The 27,688-nt window shown below is 47.1% G+C and overlaps 1 protein-coding gene across 1 annotated transcript in view; it reads right to left on the reverse strand.

Annotated features, from left to right (window-relative positions):
* The window catches only part of CEMIP (cell migration inducing hyaluronidase 1), a 69,342-nt gene extending 42,301 nt beyond the window's left edge, over positions 1-27,041 (reverse strand). Inside the window, exons 1-10 of the mRNA XM_063091824.1 lie at positions 26,948-27,041; positions 23,079-23,225; positions 22,425-22,563; positions 21,474-21,710; positions 18,139-18,318; positions 15,081-15,151; positions 14,177-14,272; positions 13,409-13,530; positions 8,576-8,708; positions 7,590-7,781 (exon numbers count right to left, since the gene is read on the reverse strand). Coding sequence (XP_062947894.1) covers positions 7,590-7,781; positions 8,576-8,708; positions 13,409-13,530; positions 14,177-14,272; positions 15,081-15,151; positions 18,139-18,318; positions 21,474-21,710; positions 22,425-22,563; positions 23,079-23,225; positions 26,948-27,041 — 1,411 coding nt within the window. The remainder of the gene's footprint in view (positions 1-7,589; positions 7,782-8,575; positions 8,709-13,408; positions 13,531-14,176; positions 14,273-15,080; positions 15,152-18,138; positions 18,319-21,473; positions 21,711-22,424; positions 22,564-23,078; positions 23,226-26,947) is intronic.
* Between the last annotated feature and the right edge of the window lie 647 nt (positions 27,042-27,688).

The following is a 27,688-nucleotide window of genomic DNA, read 5'->3' on the forward strand; positions in this document are numbered from 1 at the left end:
TCTGATAGCCGATGAGTACAGAGCCTCTTGAGCCCAGAGAAGGATATATGAAGGACATATTAAAAATTGATTATAATCACATCTAATTATGGAGAATCAGATACAGAAGGGCTTTCTGCAGTCACTCAAGCTGTCTTTCTGATTTCCCATTTCAGTAAGTGGATGGTCCGGTGCTGCTCAGGGCTTGAGCCAAGGTCTGCAGGTGAGGCGGGAGGAGAATGGGGCCCATGACCGGCACTGGGGGCTCTTTCTCCTAGCCACCAGATTGGGGATCTGTGGCTGAGTGAGCGCTGGGAGCCTGGTCCTTTCCCAAGAAAGCTGCCCTCTGCATAATGCTTCCATCCTGTGACTGAGGACCGTGCCCCATGAAGCGTGAGACCTGTCTTTTCAGAACCTCTTTACTCTCCACATACCCTTGATTCTGACTGTGAGGGTTGAACGATATCTTCTTATCTCCAGTTAGAGGTCCTCTCTGGCGACAGTGTGGGAGTGTGCTGCCCTGATCTCTTTTCAAGAGAGCCCACTGCAAGGACAGTAGTGAGCAGATGGCCTGCAGTGGCCGCACCTTCAGGACCCACCTGTGTTTTCTCCAAGGTCATGCTCTTCTTGTGCTCTGCCCAGTGACTGAGCATGGCACAGGTGCTAGAGTCAGGCCATTCCTGCCCCATGCGAGACTCCCTTAATGGGCAGTCTTTGCCCCAGAGCTCCCCAGTGGCCTGCCTGAGCTTTCTTGGGGCTGCACTGCAGATTGGGGCTCTTTCCACCTAGTCATCCTTCCTAGCCTCTCCTCTTTCACAGGCACCAGACCTGCATCATGGTCTGCAGGCTCCCCCACCTTCTCCTGCTCCCTCTCTCCTTGATCCTTCTCACATATTCCCGCAATAAGTCTCTTACATGTCTAATTCTGTCTGGGCACATCTTTGCCTGTCAGTGGAAGATTTTAGGGATCAATACGAAGACCCTGTGCTTCTCTGCCTTTCCTAGTCTCTTAAGCTACCCCAGTTTAATATGCTCCTTGCAGATAAATAGGTCAGTAAAGAGTGACCCTTCTTTTCACAGCATCTTTCCTGTAGGACTTTCAGGATCATGGCCTTCCAGGCCCTGTGCCTCCAGTCACGCTGGATCCGGAACTTCTTTTCTTTTTAATGGGCAGCTTTACTGGCAATGCCCAGGAAAACTCCCAAAGACTTTTTCAACCAAGCAAGGCCACCTTGGACTGTGTGTGGGGTGCAGAGGAAGAACTGACCACCAGTGTCCTAGAGCTGGCCAGGAACTGGCCAAAGCAAGTGACGGGGAGCCCAGGGATGGCTCCTGAGAGCACAGCACACAGCCAATTTCCCAAAGGGAAGACCCCCAAAGGGGTGAGCATGTTGAGGGCACAGGCCACACAGACAGCAACAGGCTGAGTGCTGCCAGCCACGGACATGGCAAAGGGGCATCCCATGCAGCTCTGAGGAGCTCAGCTCCCTGCCTACCAGCCTAAAGGACTGATGCAGTAAAACCTCAACTCCCTGTGGGATCATCCCCCATCTCTCCTTCATGTCTTCTTCTGCTCCAGCCAGACCAGACCACCATTCTTCTTGGAACATGCCTTTGCTATTTTACATCTCAGAGTTTTCATCAGCGCAGCTCCCTCTCCCTGAGACAGCCTTTCTCCAACTGTCCAAGGAGCAAATTGCTTTGTCCTTCAAGATCCAGTGCCAGTGTTTCCTTCTCAGTGAAATCCTCCCTCCTCCCTGACCATGCTCAGTGCCAGCCTTTCCTTCTCGGTGTTCCCACCACACTCGGCATAGCCAGGAAACTAGGCCAAATCTCCCCATCGCCAAGCCTCCCCATCTCCGAGCCTCCCCGGTCTTCCAGCCATCACTTACAGTGCACCTGATGCTCTGGGGGCTTCTCTCAAAATGTCAGCATCCCCTTAAAACATGGTGTCCAGGCAGGACACTGCCAGAGGCTTCTGCTCCTGTGAGTGGCCAGAGGGCCTTGCTTGGGGATCCAGTCGTGAGCACGCCTGGAGGGGTAGGCTAGTCGGAGAGGATTGTGGCTCTGGAGCCAGGCTGCATGGGTCAGACCCTGATGTGGCTCATAGCTATGAGTCCCTGAGCATGTTATTTAAGCTCCTGGAAACTTGGTCTCTTCCTCTATAAAATGGAGATAATAATAGCACATATCTCAAAAGGTAGCTCTGACTATTAAATGAGTTAGTCCATGGAGCATACTCAAAACAGCCCCAGGCACATGGTAGGAGGCCACTATAACAGAAATGACACATGCAGCTGTCACCGGCATTGTCCCCAAGTTAAGGCTGGAACCCAGGGCTCCCACCACTAGCTTCATGCTTCTAATGACAGAAGTTGGCAGACAGCAGATTTGGCAACTTTCCTTGTCCCGTGGGGAAACCCAGTCAGGGTGTAGGTGTGACTTTCAGGTAGATGGAGAGACTGTGTTTATCAGACTCCCGTGAGCCAAGTAAGCATAAGTTGGACTGAGAGCTGCAGGAATATTCCAGTCACACACTCCTCCCTGGGCTACAGACCTCCCTATCAATACCTTTACAAAACTACTGCTGTCAGCTGCAGCAGTCAGTTTATCTGTCCTGCTGCTACATTCACAGGCCACTCCCAGGCTGTTATCCCAGGGAAGCTGTGTGCCCAGCTCCCCCGGGTCCCATCCTGTCTGCAGAATTGTTCCACCCGGCCTCCACCCCTCCCTTCCTTCTTGTAGCACAGATACACAAAGGCCAACCAGGGAAAAGTAGTCATGGCCAAGTCAGATTTGTCCCATATCATCCAGAAGAATGTGAGCACCCTGGGCAAACAGGGAGAAGGCCTGGGGAGCAGAGGGGCTCTGAGTAGTTGCCCCACATGGAGGTTCACACACTGACCTTAACTAGAGTTTACCCTGCAGGGGCCCAGTTCCACGACCCTCCACCAGCCCTCTCTGTGGGACAGGCACACTACTAGGTATCCTGGTGTCAAGAGAAGAATGAACATCAAGGGTCCTTCAATGGTAGAAACAGGTGCATGTACTTGTAGCTCAGATTGAGCAGGACCCAGTGAGTCTGGGGGAGGGGGATGGGGATCGCCCTTCTCAGACCAGCGGGTGAGAGGACAGTCCCAGACAGCTCAGGCTGGAGGTCCCAGAGAGGCAGATTTAAACCACAAAGCTCCCAGGTTTGCCCTGAAATCATTTTTTGGGTGGAGATGCTGGAAACAGGGGCCTTCATAAAGGAAGGTTGATGCAGCATGCATAAACTTGAAGCCAGATAGCTCTGAGTTTGAATCTTGACTCAGATGTTGACTTGCTTAGTCTATGTCAGTGCCACCCACTAGAACTTTCTGCAGTGATGGAAATGCTCTATTCTGTGTTGTCCAATATGGTAGCCACTAGCCACATGTGGCAACTGAGCACTTGAAACCCAGCTACTATGACTGAGGAATGGAATTTTAAGTTTTATTGCATTGTAATTAAATTTAAATAGCCACATGTGCTGGTGCCCACCACATTAGAAAGCATGAGTCTAGACATTTAATTTCCATGAAACTTGGCTTTCTTATGTGTGTCATGAAGAAAACAGTAGCCCCTATAGAATGAACAAGGTGTTTTATGTAAAATACTTGGAGTGTCATAGGAAACAATACATGTTAATTCTAATTAGTGGTAGGAATATTTAAAGGTGTTTACAGGCAAAGTAGGAAGGTGGCAATGAAAATGAGGCAGGGAATCGAGGGGCTTTTTCCAACCGCCACGTCGGGAGGTGTTGGGAATCACACTGGTTGGCAAAAATTTGAAAATTTTTTTTTAGATGATTGACACATTTCCATTACTTTGTTACCTCCATCTGTTTCCCATCAGGAAATCCTTAAAATGCAAAAAGTCTTATTTACTGGAATTTGGGGGCAATAAGAAAGGAGGACCCAAGAAGGATGTTTCCCTCTCTGCAGCCACCTGGGGAGCAGGACCCTAAGAGGTAGCGGAGTTGAGGAAAAGAGAGGAGCAGGTGGAGTCCTTGCTCCATGCCAGTGGTGGGGCTGGAGAGACAGAGAATGGGCTTGGGGCTGAATAGGAGAAATGTGAGCCTCTCCAGGACAGACAGGCATGCGCGCACATGCATACACAGACATATACCTTTACCTGGGGCTTTTCTGATGCTCCTTATCAGGAACTGCTGTTTTCACAGGGGCCCCAGAGCTTCTGAGCTGAGTAAAGTGGATAGTTCACTCTGAGCCTGACTTTAAGGGAGGGGGAGGTAGGTTGGGGGTGGGGCTGGTGGAGAAACGGGTGCAGGCAGTGCTAAACCAAGGCAGTCCGGAGGGTCTTAAGGGGAGTCCAGCATCTTCTCCACCTATCCTTTCTTCCCTTGGTCCTCAGAGCCTGGAGCAACCCCATCTTGTTCTCCGCCCAGCCTGGAGGGTCCTCCAGAAGCAGCTGGCCCTGCTGGCCACATACAGTCTAGAGGAACTCTCCAGCGTGAACACCCAGACCACACCTCAGGGGGAGCCAGACACGCTCTGACATCGCACAGGTCCCGTGGCACCTACAGCCACCTTGTCAGGACCTGCCGAAACTGAGATCTCCCCCAGGCCTTGGGGTGCTCAACTATGCTCCTCTCTGGCAGTACTTCTCACCCCTAGTTAGCTTCTACTCTTTCTCCAGCTCCCAGCTCAATCATTAATTCCTCTGAGAAGCCTGCCTGCTCTGACTTTGCCCAATCCCCCTTTTCTTTGTTCCCAATACCTGCCATATTCTGCTTTTCTAGAGTTATTACAGTTGGAATTTTATTTTTATTGGAATGCTTCTTCAATGGATATCTCTTAGCCCTGCTGGACTGCAGGCTCCCCGAGGACAGAGAACACGTCTATCTTGCTCACTGTGGCAGCCCAAAGCCTGGAAACCATATGCCCTCTTGAGCTGCTTGTTGGATGAATGACAACATGCTCCTTCCCACCTCCCCGGTGCCCTTGCAGGACGCGTGGACGCCTGCCCCACCCGGGGTGGAGGAAGGGTGCGGCATGCACACTCACAGAATTGGCATCTGCGCCTTGAGGCATCAAGACATGCTGAAAAATAACTGCAGGCTGTGACACACCTCACATGTTGGTTAATAGTAATTATAGAAATAGTTTTCTTCCCTCTCCTACAACCCTCTCTACCTCCATAGCCCAAAAGAGCAGAACTGATAAGCTGTAAAATATATAAGGTTCAACCACTGGCTGCCAGCCGTACCCCTTCTTTCTTCCCATCTTTAAGCTTGGTTGTGAAATTATTGCACCTAATATTAAGAATAATAGCAGCTTGCTTTGATTGAGCACTTACTGTGTGCCAGACACTATTTTAAGTATCTCGCCTATACGAAGTCCTGTAATCCTCACATGAAGTAGTTATGATCATTATCTCCATTTTACAGATGAGGAAACTGAAGCAAAGCGAGGCTACATAATTTTGTAAGGTCACACAGCTAATAACTGTCATTCCTGGAATTTGAATCCCTTCTGCCTGGTTCCAGAGCCTGTGCTCTTCATGCTATTCTGCCTCTACCAAAAACAAAACGCCTTCTTCAAAATGTCCTCAGAGAATGTGACCAATAGCATGTCCTCATCTAGTATCACGAGTCAAATTGCAAATAGCCACATACAGAGCATCTTTGCATAAAGCTGCTTCCAGAGGTGCCACTCACATTGCTGTGTGGTAGCCTTCATATAGGAACTCCTGGGACAAATTCCTCAGTAGCTCAGAGCTAAGAGAAGGCTGTGCCTCTTGGCCTTCTGGTCTCCTTCTTTTTATTGGATAATGATAAGTAATTTGTGAAGTTTCTTTCTCTGCTCTTGCTTCCAGGAAGCTCAGAGAAAAATTTTACAGTCTAGGTCAGTAACTTTTGCTAACCTGTTTCCTCTTCTTTTACTGAACTTATTCTCCTTCCGTCAGTCTTTTATTACTTAAACGTGTGTTTTTCATTCTGTTTTTCTTTCCTGGTGGTCAGATTTACTTGGACATGTGTTTGTGGTAAGATACCCCAAAACCTTTTTCAAAGAATGTAGAGGGTCAAGCACTATTATTTAAAAAGGCAGATTCTGTTACCTTGTCAAGGAACAAATGTCTAGTCATCTCAGCATCCACCCACAGGCTGTTGCCTCCTTCCCTCTCTCTAACCACACTCACCAAATTACCATCTCCCAGAACACATTTACAGCCTTCCCTTTGCAGGTTCTGAGTTCCGAGGTTGGTGCCCTGTCTCAGCCTCATGACCTCTAGGGCTTGCCTCCCCCAAGAACGAGGTAAGGGGATTGGACTCAATCATTGTTTCTCCCCTGTTTAATCTTTGTTTCCCAAAATTCTTTCTCAAACATATCCCAACCAGCCAAGATGATTGTTGTGAATTTTATTTTCTGTAGTTTTATTTCTAAAATAATAGATACTTTCAATATACTGGATATGTGTTCTCAATCCATAGTCTTCCTCCCACCCCAAATTCTAATACTTCTCCAGGAACTGTGGTCCTGTAGCATCTGACATTTTTAATGCCCAGTATCAATTCCCCTTTCCTCTGGTAACACATCCCAATTTTCCTTTAGGGAACGATTCTTTCTCCATTTGATGCAGTCTGAGAAGGACTGTCAATGGCTCCTGCTCACTCTTCGCCAAAGGATGAGCACACAAGCCACCAGCCCAATCAGATGTTCTCTCCCTAGCAGGTGACTTTTGAGCACTATGTCCCAGGGACTAAGCATGTTCTTAAAGATGGCGATGCCTAAGGATGCTGGCCATTAGTCCCTGCCACCCAGATCCCCGAGGCTGCCCTGTTCCTTGTCCTTTTGTAGCTAGGTTGTTCAGCTTCTACTTCAGCTCTCTAAGTTGAGTAGTCTTTCAGTCAATTCCTTTTTTGCTTAAGATAGTCAAGATGGATCCTGTTGCTTACAATCAATGAACACTAATTGATACATAACTCCTTCCACTTAGAATAATTGACCTGGATTATATTTGACATCTCTTTTTATCTTCCACAATCTGTGATTCCAGTAATCTCACATAACATAAATAACAGGGTGTCTAAGTCAAGATGTTGGAGAAAAAAAGGAAAATCCCAAAGCTATAGAAAAAAGATATTTAAAATTTTGTGGTAGATTAAATTATCATCTAACAAATATTCACACCCTCTCCTCAATCTTGATGAGAGAAGTATGGTTCCCCCCTTTTGTGCTGAGCCTGATCATGTGATCCCTGGGATGTGGGTGTGAAAGGGAGCCAATTCTGAGCCTGGGCCTTAAGAGTCCTGTGTTTCACCACCGTAAAAGTATCCAACCTCCCCTTTGAGAGGAACATGTCCTGAGCAGAATGAGAACCATATGGAGCTGGCCTGAACCCAACTTTCAGCCTGGAGCCAGGCTCAGTATAGAGAAAGTGAACCTTAGACAACCTACAGACACATGAGTACAAAATAAATGTTGGCTGTGAGATTTTAAGTTATTTTTGTTATGCAGCATTATTAAGGCCTTATCTGACTGATACAGATTTGTTGTGATTTCAGTTTACTTTGAACCTAACAATTTTCAGATTCATCCAGCCTGGAGAGGGGTCAGTGAAAGTCCTACCTGCCACTTTGACCTGATTGGAGGCACAGGCTTTGCAGGGGAGCACCTGGAACTCTTCTGCCTGATACATGGAGTAATCAGTGCTGGCCACAACCAGGGTATCTCCAGGCTTCCATGACTGTACATTGTCCTCCAGATTCAGGATGGTGCTGTTCACGTTGGTGTCAATGGTGACTGTGAGTTTGGGCCTCACTATAACCCAAAACAGGAAAGACTGAGATAGAGCCCTGTGCTCTTAGCAAACTTTTGGCTACCCACCTCTGCTTCCCTTCCTCTCCCTAAATAGGTAAATGTCAGGTTTGCCTATCCAAAATCCAAATCACTGGGCTCACTCCATCCCAGTCCTGGTACAGGTTTTTGAAGTCAACAAAAGCCCTACCAGAAAAGACTCATTCATTAGCTTTGGGCAGGGAAATTTTCCACTAACTTCTTAGCTGGAGTTCAATGTGACTGCCTCACCACACCCTCTTTGCTCAAGATGTCAAACAAATATAGTTTCTCTCAACTATTATTTACAGTAGCCATAGACGTCTCCCCTCAAAGAACTCCCATCCCTAATGACTGCCTTCCGGAGATGGCCAAGTGCGTCCGAGAACAAACCGACCATTTCCAATCCCTTCTAATGAGCACCTTGGGAACTGGACTTAAAATAAAAGCACCCAAAGGGGCCAAGAGCTGCGTGTCCGTGCAGGGAGGGCTGTAGAGAGGTCAGCTCTGTCCATCGGCACCCTGATTTCCTTGGACCAGGCCCTTCCCCTTCCTGAAAGGCTTATGGGCAGGGTGGGGCTCTTCTGTCTCCTGCCAACTCACAGGACCCTCCCATGGCCCCTGTCACAAAAGTGCTCTCCACCAGGAACTCGGGCCAGAGCACTGTGTCATTGAGATGCCCAGAGGCTGACCCAGCCATCCATACTCACAACACATAGCTGCCAGCTCAAGGAACAGAGCCATGGTTGCATTTCTGCCCCTGACAAGGAGCTGCTTACCAGGCTTCCCACAGAGGAATCGCACACGGTAGCTCTGACAGGCTCGGCCCCGGTCGTAGCACGCAAACCTATAATCCTGGCCTTTTTTGTAGACAACCTCGGTGCTGAGGTTAACTCCATCCACTGTAGTGGCCTGGGAATGGCACAGAAATTACAGGGCAAAGTCATTCTTTTATAAAGAAGGAAGGTGATGATTGCTGTTCTAAATATATACTCACAAGTCTAAAATTGTCCGTGCTGCAAAACGATTTAGAATGGCCTGAGATTATCATCCCAACAATTGCCCCATTAGTTTTGCCATGAGAAAGACAGCATGAGGTCTCAGAATGGATAAATGCTTTGCCTGGGGTCCTACACTACTCAATAGACAAACAGGTGATGTACTGCTCATCACTGGTGAGCGTTTTATGGAGCATCTACTTCCTCTTTCAAGACCTGGGCTGGCTACTTCTTACAGTTTGTACTGCCACCACCAACACCATGATCAGTGGCCAACATTTATTGAGGACTTGCTATGTTAATCCACTGGTGCCCAAACATGATTCCACATTATGTGGGGAGTCTTTTAAAAATATTCGTGCCATAGCTCTATCCTTAGGGTCTCAGGTTTGATCATATCCGGAGTACAGCCTGGGCATCTGAACTTTTACAAGCTCCCCAGGTGATTCTAATAGTAAAGTTTGAGAACCACTCTTTAGTGGCAGAGCTAAGTGTTTACTTATATTATCACATTTTATCTTTACAGCAAAATGATTGATGTTGTCGTTTGTTTTACAGAGAAGAAAACTGACATTCAAAGAGGTTGAGTAACTTGCCCAGGGTCATTTCAAAGCCAATAAGTGGCAGAGCTGAAACTTGAACCCAGACTTTTCTAACTACAAAGCTTCTAAGCCCCTCCCAGCCCTGCCCTCAGGCTCTCACTGCTAGAAAAGACAGAACATTAGTCCTTTGTTCAAATGTCTGCCTCCTCCCTCTGCATCGCGGGCTCAGGGTGGGCAAGGAGCAGGGTTTTACCCTTCTCCCTGTCCCCAGAATCCAGCCTAGGGCCTGGCACAGAGTGGGTCTCAGTGGATAGGAGCTGACAGGCAAACAGCCACAAGGCCAGGTAGAGAATTTAAGGAGCTGGTTCACAGGCGAGCATGATCCCTGACAGCTGGTGCTCATCCCAGAGCCAGGGTGTGTCTGCATGAAGACTGTGACTGTCATTCAGAGACATGCAATTGGAGCAAGGGCTGCAGCTGTTGTCATCTCTGGCACAGAGACCACAGGGACCAGGACTGGAGAAATAAAGAAGGAAAGTATAGCCAGTCAAAAAAAAAAAGGAGACTTTTTAGGAAACACTGTTTTGAACCCAGCAGGTCCGTTGTCTTTGGCTTGAAAGGAGAGCCATGTAGATGTGAGCTCAGCCACAGTTAAAATTCAGCCCTTTCCTGACGCAACACACTCACACATGTTACTTCGGGTGGTCTCTGCAGCAGCCAGTGAGGCAGGGGCTGCAAACTCACTCTTAGAGGCAAAGGCTCCCCCTCAGAGGGGTTCAGAGGCAAGCTCAAGGTCGTTTGACTGTCAAGCTCAGCTCCTTGGACCTCCTAATGTTTTCCCCTGAAGCTAGCATGTTCTCCAGTAGGAAAACCCATAATACTGAGAACTGAACCCAAAAACATCATCAAATGAAGCTAGATATTACTCAAGGTATAGTGTTGATAATAATTTCAAGAGAACATCCACTCAATTCTGAAGCTTTTCTTTTTTTCCTTCTTCTAACCTGAAGAATGACCTCAGTTTTGGATAAAAAGAGTGAAAAGGGATCTAACACTGTTCAGTGAAACAAATCTTCACTGTAAATAGATGTAATTTCATTGTTATTCATGCTTATAATAATAATAAAATAATTAACAATATTACCATAACTAATAATCAATTGAAATAATTTTAAATAATAGGTTTACAGGGCACTCACCATAGTTCAGACACTGCACGTATTATTGCATTAAACCCACAAAACATGAGGAAACAATTATTATCCCCAATTTTGCAAGTGAGGAAACTGAGGCACCGAATTAAGGAACTTGACTGAAAACTAAGGCCAGGACTGGTAGTGAGGCACCAGGGGTACAAAATTTAAGGTGGCACTCACTGTCAGGGTCATGGAAGTGCAGAGCTGGCACCTGACAGGAAGTGCTGCCTTAAATTTTGCACCATGAACACCTCACTCATTAATATGCCAAAGCTCACAAGCAGCAGAGCTGTGATCTCTCTGGAAACTCAGATCTCTCCAGCTTCAAAATACACTTTCCTAACCACCAAGGCAAACTCCAACCACTGTGCCAGCTGCTGTCAGGAATGCAAAGGCCTGCCAATCCAGTAGGTCCCGCTGGCCTTGAAGGGTGGGTGGGTTTTAAGAGAGAAGGTGGGAGGTAGGGATTTTTCAGCCGAGGAGAACTGAAAGAAGGGCAAAGACATGGAAACGGTGTGCTTTTGTTTTCGTGTTTTTGGAAAAGGTTTCTTTGAGGTCTACAGTGCCAGTCTCACTGCTTCCTCTCTGTCCCCAACCTGTGTCCTACAATCCTGTCTAGGTCTCAAATGTCGTTGACACTCTCTCCCTCACAAGATATGAGTGCAGAGGAAGTGGCCCAGGCAGAGAGTCACTGTGTGTAAGACATGGAGCCAGGCACTGGGGGCAGGCACAGCCATGAAGGGGAGGTGACAGGAGCCAGGTGATCACAGCACACTGTGATTTCCTGCAGTGGCAAAAGTAGCATGTGCAAAGTGCAGTTTCATTTCATTCTGTCCCACAGGTTAAACAACTGATGCGCTTGACACCCTTACAAAGAGCATGAAATCCTGCTCCTCTCACCTCCTGTGAGTGCAGAACAAGACTGGCCTTGCTTTTCCCGGAAAAAGCCAGGAGCATATTCTACATCAGCATCTTTTAACTTTTATGAATATAAAGAGGTGCTCTAGCTAAGTATGGGGGCCACTATTGATTGGTGGTGAGAAGGAGGGGTACACGACATTTCCAGGTGGCAGCACTTTCTCCTTTTTTCTAGAGATAAAGGTTAGAATTCACCTTTGGAGGCACATGACTTTTATTTTTATAGATGATGATCACCTCAACGGGCCTTGATTTTGCCCAGAAAAAGCCAAGGTCTTATTCTGGAATTGGGAGTTTTTAACTAATGAGGGGCTACCATGCTCAGCAAAATATTTCCAAAGAATGCTCTCACTGTAGAAAGACTGACCCAAGCCTCAGGGTAAGGGAAGAAAGCTGTTGTTGGGTCTTTTATTTTTCTCTGGACCTCAAATAGTTGAGAACTTGAACTCAGGGAATTCATCGTCAACGATAGTCCTTTTGTTGGAAGGAAACTAGCCCTGCAATAAAATAGACTGGTGGTTATAGAGTGTGGGGTGGGGTTTCCAGGGAGGGTCTCGGCTTTTGAAGCTCTCAGCCTTGGTTTAACTGTGCTTTGGGACATTCTGAGGAGGGCTTGTTTCCCTGCTGGGAGCACAGTAAATAGAAGAGTGGGGAAAAGCCTAAGGAAAGCTGTTTTACTGGCACAGAGAGGTGGTCTTCCTATCAACAGTGGTCTGGAGCCAGACAGTTGGCAGAGCAAACACCGGGAGAGATTTGTAGACCATGTAAGCATTCCTTGAGGATTTCCAGAAATATTTGGAGAGGGAAGGCTGGTAAAGGACTAGACTTTCTGTGGTCAAGTGAACTGGAGGGATAAGATTATGGCTATTTCCGAATTAAAGTTCAGGGTTGCAAGAGAAAATTAAAATTAAATCTGGGAAGTATATGCTTTGGGGGAGTCAGTGCTTTTTGATTCAGTTGGACCCAAAACAAGTCTGCAACTTGCAACTTAATCTGGGTAAATCCTTCTCAATAACAGCGAAGCCATGTGAAGGGAAGAGCCTTAGCCAAATAATGAGAAAGGATTCATCGGCCTTTGCTAAGTGTAAAACGGAGCGCCCTTCCTTGGATAAGCAGTCTCTCCTACAGTGCCAGGCGGAGGGCGACAGTGCTGCCCAGGACAGTGCTGTGGGGTGAAAACACAGTCAGACGACCTGGGGCTCAAAGTTAGGTGATCTGGGAGAAAGTGTTGTACAAATACCAGTCACTGTTTTTATTGGCTGAAAGAGGATAAAATGAGTAGGTGTGGTCTTTCTCAGATGACTTCTAATTCTATATCAAATCTTGTTTTGGAACAAGTCTGAGCATAAGGAAATGAACCCCATTTACTTGGCTTATGTCTCTCACATCTCCTGCTGTCCGTGGAGCCCAGCGTCCCAGCAGCTGAGCTGGTGAACTGTGAGGCCTGTGTATGTACCCAGCACCTTCTTTATGGAGCCAGCAGAGAAAGGTGAGGTCCCCTTTGGATAGAACTAACTACAAGTGAACGTCCTGAGCACACACTGTCCATTCTACGAGTGCTGGTTTTTATTCAGCTCATGGAGAACAAGGCGGAGGGTGTGTTCTCTATCTGGGCTGGGCTTGGCCTGGACCCCAAATCTTAGCTGGATCCTGTAGTCCTAAAGGAAATCAACTGAGAAGTGAGGCTGGGCAGGCCAAGCCTATCCCTGAGACAGGGACACCCTCAGTCATGACTCAAGGAGCAAGTGAAAGAGAAGCAGGACCCAGGAGAGGATTTGAGTCCTAGCTGTTGGGCAGATAACTAGCCTCGATGTTAGTCGCTAAAATGGAATGGTACTCTCTGGCTTACCTGCCTGGCCATGAGAATCACAGCACCCAAAGACAAGAAAGTTTGTGATTTATGGAGTCTTCTCCCAAATAAAACCTTTTAAATTATTTGATTGCTTTAAGTTTGGTACCTGTATATCAATGGGACGGTTGCAGATTTTTCCTGGGTAAGCTGCCCAGAGGTCTGAAATCTTCTCCCCACCTTTAGTCTGAGATACTTTATCATGGTCAAACCATTCTGTCCATTCCACATCTAGGCAGAAAGCAAAGAGCATAGTCAGGAAGTGGTCTGTGAGGACAAGTCACATTCACTGTAGTCCCCAAGCACCCTTGTCACAGCAGGAGTTGAATATTATCTGTCCATGGTTGCACCAGGCTGGGGAGTGCATGCGTGGCTCTTAAACAATCTGTCAACTCTACCACCTTTTGATGAAAAACACCTCTTATTGAGTTTCTTATTTTATAAAAGCATTATAAGTTCTTTGTTATTGCAAAAGTAAATGAACAAAAAGGAGAAAAATAAAATTCATTCTTAAACTCATGATCCAAGGATTGCCCCTAAGATTGCCACTTTCTGTAACCCCTGCATGTGGGCTATTTGAAGGTAGAGTGCTACTCCTGTCTGTGCTTCCTGTTCAGTGCCATTGCCTGGCACCCAAAAGGTATTTCACGAACTTCACTAAAAGCCATGGACCCCTAAACAGGGAGAAAACTTGTTGGGCTATTCGCCAGTGCAACTTGATTAATTAAAGACAGAGTTCACTTGCAAATTTCTAGTTGACTCTGCAATAGTTAAGCGGTCCTACTGGTCCGAAAGAAAAATCCTTGTTCTACAAAACAGTGATTCCTAGCCTTTTATTCCTCTTTTAGGTTTTGTCAAGTTGTCTCAAGCTCCTCACCTTGAACCCACTCACTGGACGAAGAAACATTGAAATACTCGCCGTGCTCTGACTGGAACAATTTGTATACCCGGGCAGCAGCGGAGCCAAGGTGTCCTGTCAGAGAGACCAGACACTTTAGTAATCGAACAGACCCTCAAACTCAAAAGGTTATGATTCCAAGGCAGAGAAAACCCCAAACACAAGTGGATCTGGAGCTATTTCTTTAAAAATTTTTTAAAGTTAAAAAAAAATCAGGCCATTTCTTTCACTTGTCACCCATCCTTTTGTTTCAGTTTTGGAATTTTAGTTGCAGCACTCCAACAAATCCAGATTTTGGAGCCCCGTCATTTCTTTCTTTTTTTTTTTTTTTTAAAGATGACCAGTAATGGGATCTTAACCCTTGACTTGGTGCTGTCAGCACCACGCTCTCCCAAGTGAGCTAACCGGCCATCCCTATAATAGGGATCTGAACCCGTGGCCTTGGTGTTATCAGCACCACACTCTCCCAAGTGAGCCACAGGCCGGCCCCTCCATCATTTCTCATGACCTGAATTCCTTCCTGGGGTTAGAAGGAGCAATGCCTCCCACAACTTCATGGGGCCGAGGAGGCTCTCCCTGTGTGCTAAAGGCCCCTGCGAAGTGTCTCTGTAGCTCAGACTATTACCCCAGTGGGCTCTGTCCCAGTTCTTATCTTTTCTATGCCATGTCTATGTTTTAGATTAAGTCACTGGAGACTACTTTGAAAACGTAAATAGTATCTCCAGGGATTGACCTTTGGTTGGTATCGACTTTTGCCACCTTCCTGTAACATGGCCAGTTCAGGGGCTGGTCACCCAACTGGGTGTTGGAAGATGAGAAGCCATGCTCTGAGAGAAGGGGGTCATTCAGAAGGACGCCCAGCCTGTCACCAACAACTTATTACCGTGATATTCTATATGGTCTTCAACCGAAGAAGAGGGATTTCCTTTCACAGTTAGAAAACTCCAAGGGTGTCTGAAAAAAACAGCAAAAGACAGGGTCCTTCACACATCCAAGCCTGCACAGGGGGCAGAGTCGCAACAGCAGCGAGTGGACGAGCAGCCGTCCCTGCTGCGTGGGGAGGTCCGTTCACTTGCTGGGCTTCTCTCCTCTGCAAGGGCAGGAGCCTCTCTCTGCGAGCACCCAGCTAGCCTTCCTCACCGCCCGGCCTGCCTGCTGTGTGCTTATCACTGGCCTCTTTGCTTCATTCTGGCGGGAGACAGGGTATGAATCATAAATCTACAAACCAGCCAGCAGACCTGCTGTACCACCCCTGCCAAGCTCAGTTACATCCATAGGAAAACATGTTCCAAGACAGAAAGGTCACTTCTCTCATGCCCCGCTGCCCTAGAGCTGAGCTCAAGGAAAATGCCAGAAGCTAATGTGGCTGACAACCCCAGCAACCTGCCTTGGGCCTTGGGAAAAAAAGAAATATCTCTTCCTCTTCATGGGGAGGGAAGAAGAAAAAGGTTTAAGATTTTGAAAAATTGTACGCTCGTCTTGTCTGCATTTAAGCATGCACTGCTACAGGGCAGGAAGGATTTCTCACCTGTTTTTGTCTTCCCCATAAGGCCTAATGCAGTGATGGGGTCCAGGACATGCTACCCCCAAACACGGCACCTTGGCATGTTGGATACATTCAGCTCAAGGAATTTGAGAAACGGCAGGAAGTGTTTTCTGACCTTCCTCTGAAACAGGTCACTGGGATCCTCGTGTGAGAGGTGCCCTCCCTGTTCCTGAAGGAAAGGGGCATCCTTATCTCCAAAGACAGAAGGACAGACAGAGGAATTGAAGAGCCTTGCTAAGTCTCCCCCAGTTCACTACTCAACTCACACCTTTTGTCCTGCCACATTTTCCTACGACTCTCCGCTCTACATCAAAACCCAGCAAAAAGACACTTAGGTCTAATTGCTTCTTCGGAACTTCATGTCCTTATAAAGGTGCCCATGTACTGTAAAACTTATTATATTAAATAAATCTGTGTGCTTCTCCCTTGCTTTGTCTTTTGTTAAAGGCACTCCAGCTAAGAACTTAGAAGAGGGGAAGGAAAGATATTTTTCCTCCCCTACAGTAGTCTCTCTCTTATTATACTAGTTGATTCTGATGCTAAATAGCTCTTATTATTTCAGTTTTGATCTCTCACTTGGAAAGTAAGTCATTATTGAATGGTGTGTCCCTGAGGTTGGGGATTTGACTATGTCACTCTCTTGCTTAAAATCCTTCAGTGGGTCCTCATTGCCCTTTGGGTAAAAACCAAGCTCCTTGGTACAGAGCCAGAGGCCCTCCTGTGCCCCTCGTCCTCTCACAGGTACCACTGCTACCTGGACTTGCCCGCTCCTTCAGCAGGGCACGCTTTCAGCTGGGCCTCCGAACCTGCTAGTGTCTGTGCAGGGAACCTGCTTGGTCTCATCCTCCCCTGTAAGTCTGCACTAAACTCCACTCGCCCACTCTCGTGCTCTCTTGTACCCCACCATCAATCCCCGTTAATGCTGCCTTCCCACGAGAGTGCAAAGCACACCTGGTCCAGCCTCGTGCCCCCAGCCAATATCTGTTCAGTAACCATTGCCTGAATGAGTGAACAATTATTGACTTCAGATGCTTTATTGCTCAAAGTGTGTCTCTATGAAAATGAGAGGTAAAAATGTAATTCCTGCGTACCTATCTCCTTTATCTGTATGAATTTCCATGGTGAGCCCCCATCCTTCCCATGGCTCTTGTTTATAAGGAGAGAATAGCTGGTAACATTCACTGAATGCTTATTCCGTGCCAGACATGATGACAAATATTTCGCTCATATTATTACATTTAATCCTTCCAATGGTCCTTTACAATAGCTCCTGATATATCCCATTTTACAGATGCAGGAACCATGCAAAGAAAGAATGAGTCACTTGCCTATAGTCACATTTCACAGCAGGTGCAGTCCAGACTCGAATTCAGTGCCATTGGATATCAGATCTTGGGTCCTAAGCCATTCCCTTCTTTTGCTGAGGCCCAAAGTAGTCCCCTCATGGTTCTATCTCTCATTCTAAATTAATAAACTGGCCTTTTGGTTTATAAAGCAATAAAATGGAATGCACTTGGCACTTGCTAACAAAGAAGCCTTACCATGCCAAGATATCATTATTATCTTAGCTGTTTGAGTTTCCAACTTGAGTCTCCCTTCCAGAAGAAGCAGCCCTTGGGCTATCAGAGAATGAACCCTGGAACCTGGAGACCCATCCCTAACCCAAGGAATCTCTACCCAGTCAGTAAAATTGCTCTGAGCCCAGAAAAGGCTCTGGCCTGCCGACCTTGTCCCTGATCTGGGTAGCTGAACAGAGGGACATCACAATCTCCAAACAGCCATGGGACAGATAACCTTGACTTTCCACAGAGCTGAGATCTGATTCAACATGATAAACGATGTGGTTACTGTGGGGCAACAGCTTCCTCTTGGTGCTAATGTGTGTGAACGCCCATGTCAGGCATGATGCTACAATCTGAAGCAAACAAAACACACACTTGAACATGCCAGAGGGCCCCTTCTCCTTGGGCGTTTGGCTTGGGCACAGACATTTTGCAAAATCTCTAAAAACTATTGTCTGCCATTCCCAAGGCATGACATGACCCCTTTGTCAAAGAAAGGGAAAATGAACATTAGCTGCACATCTGCGGCATGGCTTTTACATATGGCTGTTGCTCAAATAACAGTTTGTATGTGGTTGACTGAATGAATGAGTTCATATAAACAAAGAACTTTTTTGTTTTAAGAGTGGACTATCCTTGTAAGAAAAACTAGGCTTCCTTTAAGAACAAGCCCCAAATATGTCCAATGCAGATGGACAATGTGCCTGCAACCCTCTAGGTCATCATTTAGGGTGACGTGGCTGTGGGGAAAAGAGAAGGAAAGGTAAATTCTGGGTGGGATGGGGTTGTTTTAGCGCCTAGAGCCTGATGGAGGTGAAAGTGATGGGCAGTACCTAAATCCAAGGTGTAGGAAGTGTTTGCTGCCCAATTTGGTCATCGCCTTCCGGGCCATGTCATCCAGGTTTCGAGAACCTTCATCATTCACTGCAACAGAAAGTATCCTGCCATTGGGCACCGAGTTCAAATACTGGACCAGACGTTCACTCTCTTTCTTGGATCTATAGGTGTCAAACCTGAAAAGGACAGACAGACGGGATTTGAAAAGTCTTGACAGCAGCCAAAAAACAGAGATCTGAGTACGTGTCTGTGTTGCAACAATGAACATGCTATCCAAAGATTCTAAGGGCTGTGATTTTTAGATGATGAAGCCTTTTATTTTTTTAGAGTAAATAAGTTTAAATATTTTGCATACTGTTCAATGATATCCAAGAAGAAGGATAATGACCGTAATGATCATTCATTGGATAAAATGCCAAAAATATGATTGCAGCAGTGGAGACTTCAAGCTCCAGGACACTGAGCATGTCATGCACTTGGGGTCCAGGCCTTTTGATGTTTCCCTTCCATCCTGGAGGCAGTGGCTCATGCCTCTTGCAAGAACCTGACTTTAGGAGATGGTTCTGACAGCTAGAGCATCAGGAATTTATATCTCTAATCCAGACTGAAAGAACTCCTCCAAAATTCTTAGAAATGACATGGAAACTACCCCAATCACTTCTTCCATCCCTGGAGCAGTCCTTATAACAATACATCTTAGAATCATTAAAACATAATCTCTGATTTGCATAGTAGCAGTAATACAACACTTGGTCATTGTAAATGCGTTTTTTTTCTTATTTACTTTTTAAAAAGTTATTTTACTTTATTGTGGTAGGAACACTCACTGTGAGATCTACCCTTTTAACAAATTTTTAAGAGTACAATATAATATTGTTGTACAATGTTATACAGCAGATCTCTTATTATAGCAAGAACCAGTAATCTCAAAGTTGACAAAGATAACCCACCCTCACACACACAAAATATCCGTAAAATGTAGATTCCAAAAACCAAAATCTATACCACTGGTGAGAAGAATTTACAAAGGAAAGACACAATTTTGTAACCATCCCCACTCTTCCCCACATATGTATAAAGATGTCATGCAATTACAGTGGAAATTCCAAAAGAATGTGTCTTGGAACTTACGCAAAATAGTTCTAACATGAACCTAGAGAAACAAGGCAACGTGAACAGCCAAGGCAGCTTGGAAAAAGAAAAACAGTGGTGGTACGGGTGGTGGCTGGATATGTGCTCTTGAGTTCTTAAACTTGTTTTCAACCATTTGCGTAACCTGGTCCAACCCCACCTAGCTGCTCAGCGTCCACGGCCCCTCCCCAGGAATTGTCTGCTGCAAGCCTGCAATTCTTCTCAGTGCCTGAGACCACACCACACACCCACCCCTGTCTTCACTCATTCATCTCCACCTTTTCTCTGCCTACTCAAATCCCTACTGCCTTTCAAGAGCTGACCTAGGTTGTTTTGTTTTGTTTTGTTTGTTTTGTTTTGTTTGTTTTGTTTTGTTTTTGGCAGCTGGCCGGAACAGGCCAACCTAGGTTTCTACTCCTCCAGATAACCTTCTCTGGTTGCTTTAGCCTGCATGTGTGCGTGTGTGTGTGTATGCGTGTGTGTGTTAGTATCTTTACACATTCAGCTGTCAGATCCCTGAAGTTTCCGATACTTTAAGCAAAAGAGATTTGGAGCAAGCAGCTCCCAATGTGTAGTGTCCACAGCATCTGTCCAGACAACTTCCATTAACCACTTCAATAATGAATTACACTTAAAGTTGGATAGCCGCAAGCAACCATGCTGTACTTATTTAAGAGGCAGCACCAAGGAACCACCACACCAGTGAGGGACTGTCCTCTCTTGCATGAAAGCAGGGGCTCTCTGACATACTTTGTGTCGGTCACGCTCATCTGGCTTCAATTGTTACCTGTCGGCTAGGCTTGCTCAGCCCCAGGCCAAGGCCTGTCACCAGGGAACCTGGGCAGACAATGCAGAAGTTAAGGGTCCAGGCAGATCCGGGTTTGAATCCCACCTCCAGCACTTACCAACCTTGTGACTGAGCACATTTAGCCCTGCTGAGCCTCAATGTTTTCACTGGAATAATGTGGATAATAACAGAACCTGACTCACAGAATTTTTATGAAGATTAAAGTACATATGGTTAAAGTGATGAACCCAGTGTTTTGCACAGAGAAAGATCAGTGACTGTATTATTGTTACTAACATTCACCAGAGGGCAAGGTTTGGCTGTCCTGCAAACACCAGCAAGTGCTTCAGCTCTGACTCCACCTTTCCCTCCACCACAGCTGGTTCCCAGCTGCCTTCATGTCCACGCTCAGGCCTTGTGCCCCATTCCTGAGGAGTTCCACGTCTCCCTTCCCCAGCATCACCAGCATAGTTCTGGCTTGGCTTGTCTACCCCAGCTGTATTTCTCCCTCTGAGCACCTGAAACAGCCTCTGAAGGGCCAGGATGAAGGCCCCCGGGGACTTGAGGGGCAGGTCCAGACTGTGCAGAATCTGCCAGCTTATACCAGCATCAGGGAAGAGTGTGAGAGGAGAGGGGGTGGGAGACCTGCCCACTCTGCCTTCCAAATGTCTCTCAAGTTCATCCACCTCTGTCGCCGCTGCTTCCCCCTGAGTCCTCGCCACCATCATCTCCTCCTGACTACCTCCACCGCCTCCACTTTTGCCTTCCACAATCAATCCATTCTCCTCACAGCAGCCAGAGTGCTCTTGTAAATTAGATCATGCCCTTCTTAAACTCCTTGAGTGTCTTCACACCCACTTAGAATAAAATCCACCTCCTTACTGGTGGCCTTGAAGGTCCCTGCCTATAACTCCAACATTATCACATGCAACTCTGCCATCACTTATGCTCCTCCCTCTCCGGTGGCCTCCTGTCCTTTGAGAATGTCACATCCTTTCTCACCACTGGCCCTTTGCACTTGCTGCTCTCTGTCTTGAACACTTTCCCTGACTCATCCTCGTCCCGCATTTCTCAGCATGGGTGCTGCTTCCTTCCACTGACCTTCCTCAACCACCCCATCCAAAGTGGTCTTCCCTAGTTACTCTCTACCATTTTACTGTCTTTTTCCTCCTTATTTGATTATGACAGTCTCAAACAATATGTGTATGTGTGTGTGCATGCTTGTTCCTGTTACACCCAGCTTCACTGGGCAAATGGCTGGGGAGGGAGAGAGGTGACCCCCTGAGGGCAGGGATTCCCAGCTGTTCCATCCACTGCTGAACTCCCAGAGCCTAGAGCAGCACCGGCCAGGGCACAGGCTCCGTAAGTGTATGTGGAATGAATGAGTATATGTTTAAGTGAAGGCAAACCTACCTGTCAGAATGGATGACTGTGCCTGATTTGGGGTCGATGACATGAACAATGACTCCACGGTGACCCCAGCTCCTTTCAAAAAAATAGCCTCCCTCCTGCATGCCACCTGGGTGAAGGGTTTTGTTCAGAAATGTCCAGGAGAGCTTTTTCTGTCCATGCAACTCCAGGGTGCCCCCTCTGCCGACTCCAATGTACTTCAAGCCGTAGTAAGGGTCTGGCTGAACAGTTTCATCAGCCCTGCAAGAAAAAAGGGCTCCTCAAAGTTGGCCAACACATCTCCCTACTAGATGCTGAACCCACAGGGGACCCAGGAGTCACTGCTCCCTGATTCCCACTGTGGCTACCCTAGAGCCAGTCACACTTTTGGTGATTGCATAAGGTCAGTCAAAATAGCCTTAGCAACCCAATCTTTCCAAACCAGACCAAAATGAGGCCCCAAAGGCCAAGCAGAAGTACTTATCATCAGTTTACATGTTGGCACTTCTTTTCAGTTCTAAGTATTTTACATTTTTATCCATATCAGATGAGGAATCACCTGAACATGTACTGCATACCCTTGAGTATTCCTGGCTATCACTCTTAGAACTCTCAATTGCTAAAGAGGGAACACGGCCAGAGGCAAATACCACATGGAATTTTCCTGAATCTAGTCCATCTAAACCCATTAAGTAAACATTCGCAGAGCCTCCCTGAACCATGATGTGATTGGAAGGTGGTTGCAAGGCGGGTAGACGCTTCTGTAACACAAGTGTGCCTCCCAGACCATGATAAATAAAACGCCTTGTGTACTTCTCCAGCTCACCCAAATCACCATGTCTGTCTTATTCATGATCACAATCCGGCAACACAGAATGACTAAAGTCTTGGTGTCTTGCCTCTCTCTTTCCTTTGGAAAGCCTCCTACCCATCATATCCAAGAGTAGCATTAACCCACAGGAATGGTCAACCCACCTTCCATACAAGATGATGCTAAAATTGCCCTGGAAAGGGCAGAGGGCACTCCCAGCATGCATCTCTCCTCCATTGTCAATCAGGATGTGCCGGGTTCGCAAAACAATTGGCTCATTGTGGTCTTTAATGACTAGTTTGCCTGAAGAAGTAGAAATGGGGTGAGGTTTAAGAACATGACTGTTAAGGACAAGGTTATAGCAAAACCAAGGGCACACCCTGTAAGCTCCCCATCTCAACCAGGCAGGCACAAAGGCATGTCTTCCAAACACTTTTATGCTCATTGTGCTCACAAGTAGTTACTTTCCTCTTCTTTCCACTTTGCAATGTGGAAATAATGCCCGTCCGGTTTACTGCCATCACTGAATGCACAGCACTCAATAACCAAGCATCTAAAGGTAAGATAAGCAGAACTGCTTACAGCACCAATAAGGAGCTTCCTCTACAAACGCTCCCTTCACTAAGATTGGACAAGCTCTGCCAAGCCATTCCTAAGGGCTGGGAGTCGATGGCTGTCTCAAACAACCAGATGCTCTGACTTGAACTGACAGTATGTGACATGTGTTCTGTCCGTCTAAAGTCATGGCAGCCTGCAACCCATCTGCCAGGCTCTGTCTGGTGGAGGGAAGAGGAGGTATGGGGTGGAGATTGGCTTACCTCCCTCTGAGATGTGGATGGAGTGGACTGTGGCAGAAGAGGTGAGCAGCAGTGTCCTGCCCTGGCTGATGTACACATGGTGGTCTTGGTCATGGCCAGGGTTCCAGGACTGCAGCTCAGGGCTCTGGTCAGGGCACCCAGTGGCCACTGTCAAAGACAGAGAAATGTCACTGCTCCCATCTACCAGCCTCACCAAGCAAGAATTGCTACAGACCACAAGGGGGGCTGTGGCACAAGGCAAGGCCCCTGCCTCTTCTCTATTAGAGCTAAAAGCACAACCTTAGAGAACAGAGAGACCCCCCTAAACCCTGAGGGAACCCTGGGGTCCAGTCCCATGTCTTTCACACCATTTATAAAATGAAGGGTTGACCAGATGACTAGTCAGGACATTCTAAGAGTTGAAGCTATGTAGTGGTTTACTCAGGTTATTTGAGTCCCAAGACATTCTGTCTTCTAGAAAACAGTGTTTGAAAAATTTACAAAACTCTTTCTCCATCTGCATGAGAATTTGGCTTTTGGTTAATTTTCTAGCTCTGTTCCCCTGGAAACTGGAGAAAGACAGCGTTATGTAAACTATGTTACTTAGCAACATTTCTTATAACAAAAGTGACTCCTGATTGGTACATGGCATCTAAACTGGAAGGAATTATAGTTTATATTTCTACCTAGTGGAGATGTCATGCTGTAGGCTTCCCTGAATACAGTGAGTCTTGTAAGTGGACATTTTGCAGGAACCCTGAAAATTACATCTATGGAGTTTCTGTAAGAGATACTGACTTCAGTGGGGCATGAGGCTTCTAAGCCAGAGCAGTTCCCACACTTGTCCAATGACAGTCTTACTTCCTCTCACCTGAGCTGTCACCTGGGGAACTAAAGAGAATAACCTCTGGATGGCTGTGATGGGTGCTGCCAGGACTACTCCCGTGGAAGAGAAACACTTGACGCTGCTCTGATGGCCGTCCGGGTTTCCTGTCCTATGTCTTCCAAGTGAGACTGACGCCAAGCACGGTGTATGTATGGTTGCCTCGTGTGCCTGAATGTTTCATTGAACCCAGAAAGGTCCCAGGGTGGGTGTTGTGAGGCGCTTCTCCCTGACCTCAGCACAAGCACAGGGAGGAGTCTGTTTCCCTGTGGCTAACCCGGCTCTATCCAGCAGCGTATCATGGCAGGGTGGAGGGAAAAGGACTGTCACAGTCTCAGAAACTGGAAGAATCTCTGTGGACAGCAAGGAAGAACCCAGAGGAAAAGAGGTGAGAAGAGGCCATGGGCAAAGCCAGATGAGAATGGCTTGGCTCAGAGAACAAGCCCCAGTGACTAGAAGGTTATGAAGTATGAAACTGTAGATTTCAAAATCACCTGGGGTGGGCGTAGGGAGGGGGTAAGCCCATGGCAGGGTAAGATTTCAGATGGCAAAGGCCCTGGGGTGGGTACTGGAAGGACTGGAGGCCAGCTCCACACTCAGGCCCAGAAGAAGGGGGCCTGAGAGAGGCTGAGTCTCTCGAGCAAAGTGGATTCCACACACCTCGACCACAGCATGGGACTGGGCCCCCGGAGAGACTCTGGCTTCACTGTAATTACTAGCACGTCAGTTCTAACTGTTACTTGATGTTCATTCATTTATCTCTAGAGTAGGAGTGTCTGTCCCATATTTATACATCTCAGGGAGAACCAGAAGGGAGTTGCCCCTTTATTTACACTTCACAGCACAGATATGGACCCCTAAGCCACCACTGAGTCGTCCTTTTCACCCACCTGAAGGCAGCGACACTTCTCTGCGAAGTCTGGTGCAGGCTCTCAGTGGGTATTTGCAGAGCCTCATTCCCCATCCTCTCCTCCCCAGCTGCACGACTACCCTCTGCTAGGCTCCATCTGCCCCTCTGTCAGCCCTAACCCAGGCTTTGGATCTCTTCCATTAGGAAGAGAATTTCACATTGCTTGGAGTTTCACCGAAGCAGCCCTTCCAGCTTCTGTAAACCCCGAGAGGCTCCAGTAGTGGCGATCTGATGAAAAAATGTGGGGCTTGCTCATCAGTGGACTTTGCGTTTTGATGTAACAGCAGAGTCACGAGAGAGCCACCAGGACGGGCTGGGGTGTGGGCTCAGTGTGTACTGAGCAGTCAAGGGTGGTTCTGAGGACTGGGCTCTGGAGCCCATCCCTGGGTTTGTCTCCAGACGGGGTCAAGTGTTTGACTGGCTTTCAGCAGAGGCCAGTCAGAGGCCCTGGGCTGCCTCCCACCTAGGCATGGATGTGAGTGTCTGTCTTGGAGGTGACTCCCCAGGCATGTGGGAAATATATGTGGTCAACTGGGGAGTCCAGTCGTCCAGGCAAGGAGCCATGAGCATGCTGGAAATGAAACTTTCCAACTCCACTGGACAAAGCCTGCAGGTCTCACAAACCACATCTGCCAGGATAATCCTGACTGCCCTGTCTACTCTCAAGTGTATGAATTTGCATCAGACTTTGCATCCAAATTTGGGGGTGGTCAGTCTGACCCTGGAGGCTCTCCTGACATTAGGAACACAAATCCCAGCTCTCCAGAAGCTCCGAGCCTTTAGCTAAAGCACAGCAGTTACAAGATTGGCTTCAGGTGGACACTCTCTCATTGGAGGTGGGCATTTTGCTCTCAGTGAAGCCAGTGTCAGTGGATTTTTCATTTGTATGGGTCAGTGAGTGGCTGAAATATCACGATGGCAATCACCCTTACTTTCCCAGGAAGGGCCACACGATGCAGGATTGAGAGGGAAGGCAGCCCTAACCCACTTGGAGCATGAAGGGCAAGGGTTGGCTTCTCATCTCTCTGATGTCAGAGAAAAGCACAGACCAGAGAAGGGGACACCAAGGACAGGAGGATTTCGGTCCTTGGGAAAAGCCAGAGCCCTGCTCTAGAGTCTCAAGTAGCTTAGAAAAACCAAAGGTAGTTTGCAGCCTGCGGCCAAAGATATAAGGTCCTTTATTTTTATTGCAGAAAAGCTCTTTGGAGCCCTTCAGAGGAGCCGCATGACGACTTGGGGCTCTTATTGTCGAAAAGCATCAAACTCAGTGAATAGTGATAGTATTAAAAAAAATAGCTATCAGTGGTGATGCTAGTATTATTAAACTCCTGTTCAAAATTTAAAAATTGTTCCCTGTCTCTCCCATCTTCTATCCTAATTTGATTGCTGTTTCCCATACCCTAGGCAAACTTGCTTTGTGCTTCTGGATGTTAATCAAAATCACTTAAAGAAAAAGTTGACATCAAGAGAGAAAAATAGATCTAAGCTAAAAAGTGCTTTAATGTACCCAGATCTGATGACACCGAAGCAGGAATGTTGAGATCAGGTGGCCCAGAGGTGTGAATTTGGCTCTCAGATATGACAGTTTTGTTTTTCCTGGCTCCAAGAGTAGTTTTTATCATTTGAATTAGTTACTAACATTTAAAAACTATGAAGCTTTTACATAAAAATATAGATTTCTGACTTCTCTTAAAAATTCAGAAGATCCTGCAACAGGGCACCCACGTTCCCACATGGCAGCAGTTGGCCAGAACTGAGAAGTAAATGTCCCTGTAGAAGGGACTCCACTCTCCAGGAGACCCCAGTCACTACCTGGCCAGCTTCATTCTTCTATGTCAGATGCCTGGCTCCTGTAGACACTGAGTTTGCAAGCCCAGATTCTAGTCCAACCCTTTCATTTTATGGATGATGAAACTGAAGCCCAGGATGAGACTTGCCTGGGATTAAGGAGTTTAGTAAGCACAGGCCAGTACCCTGCCCCCCGACCCTACCCCATGGCTCCCTCCCCTGACCCCTGCCTCCTGCAGCCTTGCTTCAGGGAAGGGCTGTGCCTTCCTCGCTGAGATGTGGAGGTCCAACTGCTTGGCAGTGGCTCACCTGTGGATGCAGCCCAAGGGAAGAGGGCTAGGATGAGCCAGCTGAATGTCAGCAAGGTCTTGAAGGAGAAGTCATGCCTCCTGGCAGCTGCCATCCTGGCAGAGTGCTCCCTGAAACAGAAGCACACCAGAGTCAGACATTCAGCCTTGGTGGGCTCGTCAGTTTGCACAGTAGACATGGAGACAGATAGAGCCACATACACACACAGAGGCAGGGGACGGGGCACACTCCAGATGGCCTGGTTCAGCGTCCTCACTAGCAGCTTCCTCAGCCACCAACACTCAAGGCTGGGCAGATCTGGACACGCAAACCCTACCATTGTCCTGCAGCTCAGAGACCAAGTGACGGATGAAATTTCATCCCTGGAGACCAAGCTCCCTCCTCTCCAGGATGAAGCTTTTTTCTTAAGTTAAAAAACAGAGAACAAAATGCACCCACTAAACATGAGCTAGGGATTAGATGCCACCAAATTGCTATGCAATCTCAGCTAATTTGTTTAACTTCTCTGGATCTCAATTTCCTAATCTTTAAAATGAGGTTGTGGACTGGCTGATTTCTAACCTTTATGTTATCAATCTATGCTTCTAAAACTGGTTTTGGATAATAATATTGAAAGCCCAAATATAGATGCCTACATATTATAAACCCTCTTCATATAACCTGTCCAAAAGGAAGGTAGGGCAAAGATAGCTAATTGTCCCTCAGTATCCATTTTCTCCTCCTTTCTCAGTAACAGAACCC

The sequence above is a fragment of the Cynocephalus volans genome, chromosome 3 (genome assembly GCF_027409185.1).
Source record: "Cynocephalus volans isolate mCynVol1 chromosome 3, mCynVol1.pri, whole genome shotgun sequence".
NCBI classification, from domain to species: domain Eukaryota; kingdom Metazoa; phylum Chordata; class Mammalia; order Dermoptera; family Cynocephalidae; genus Cynocephalus; species Cynocephalus volans.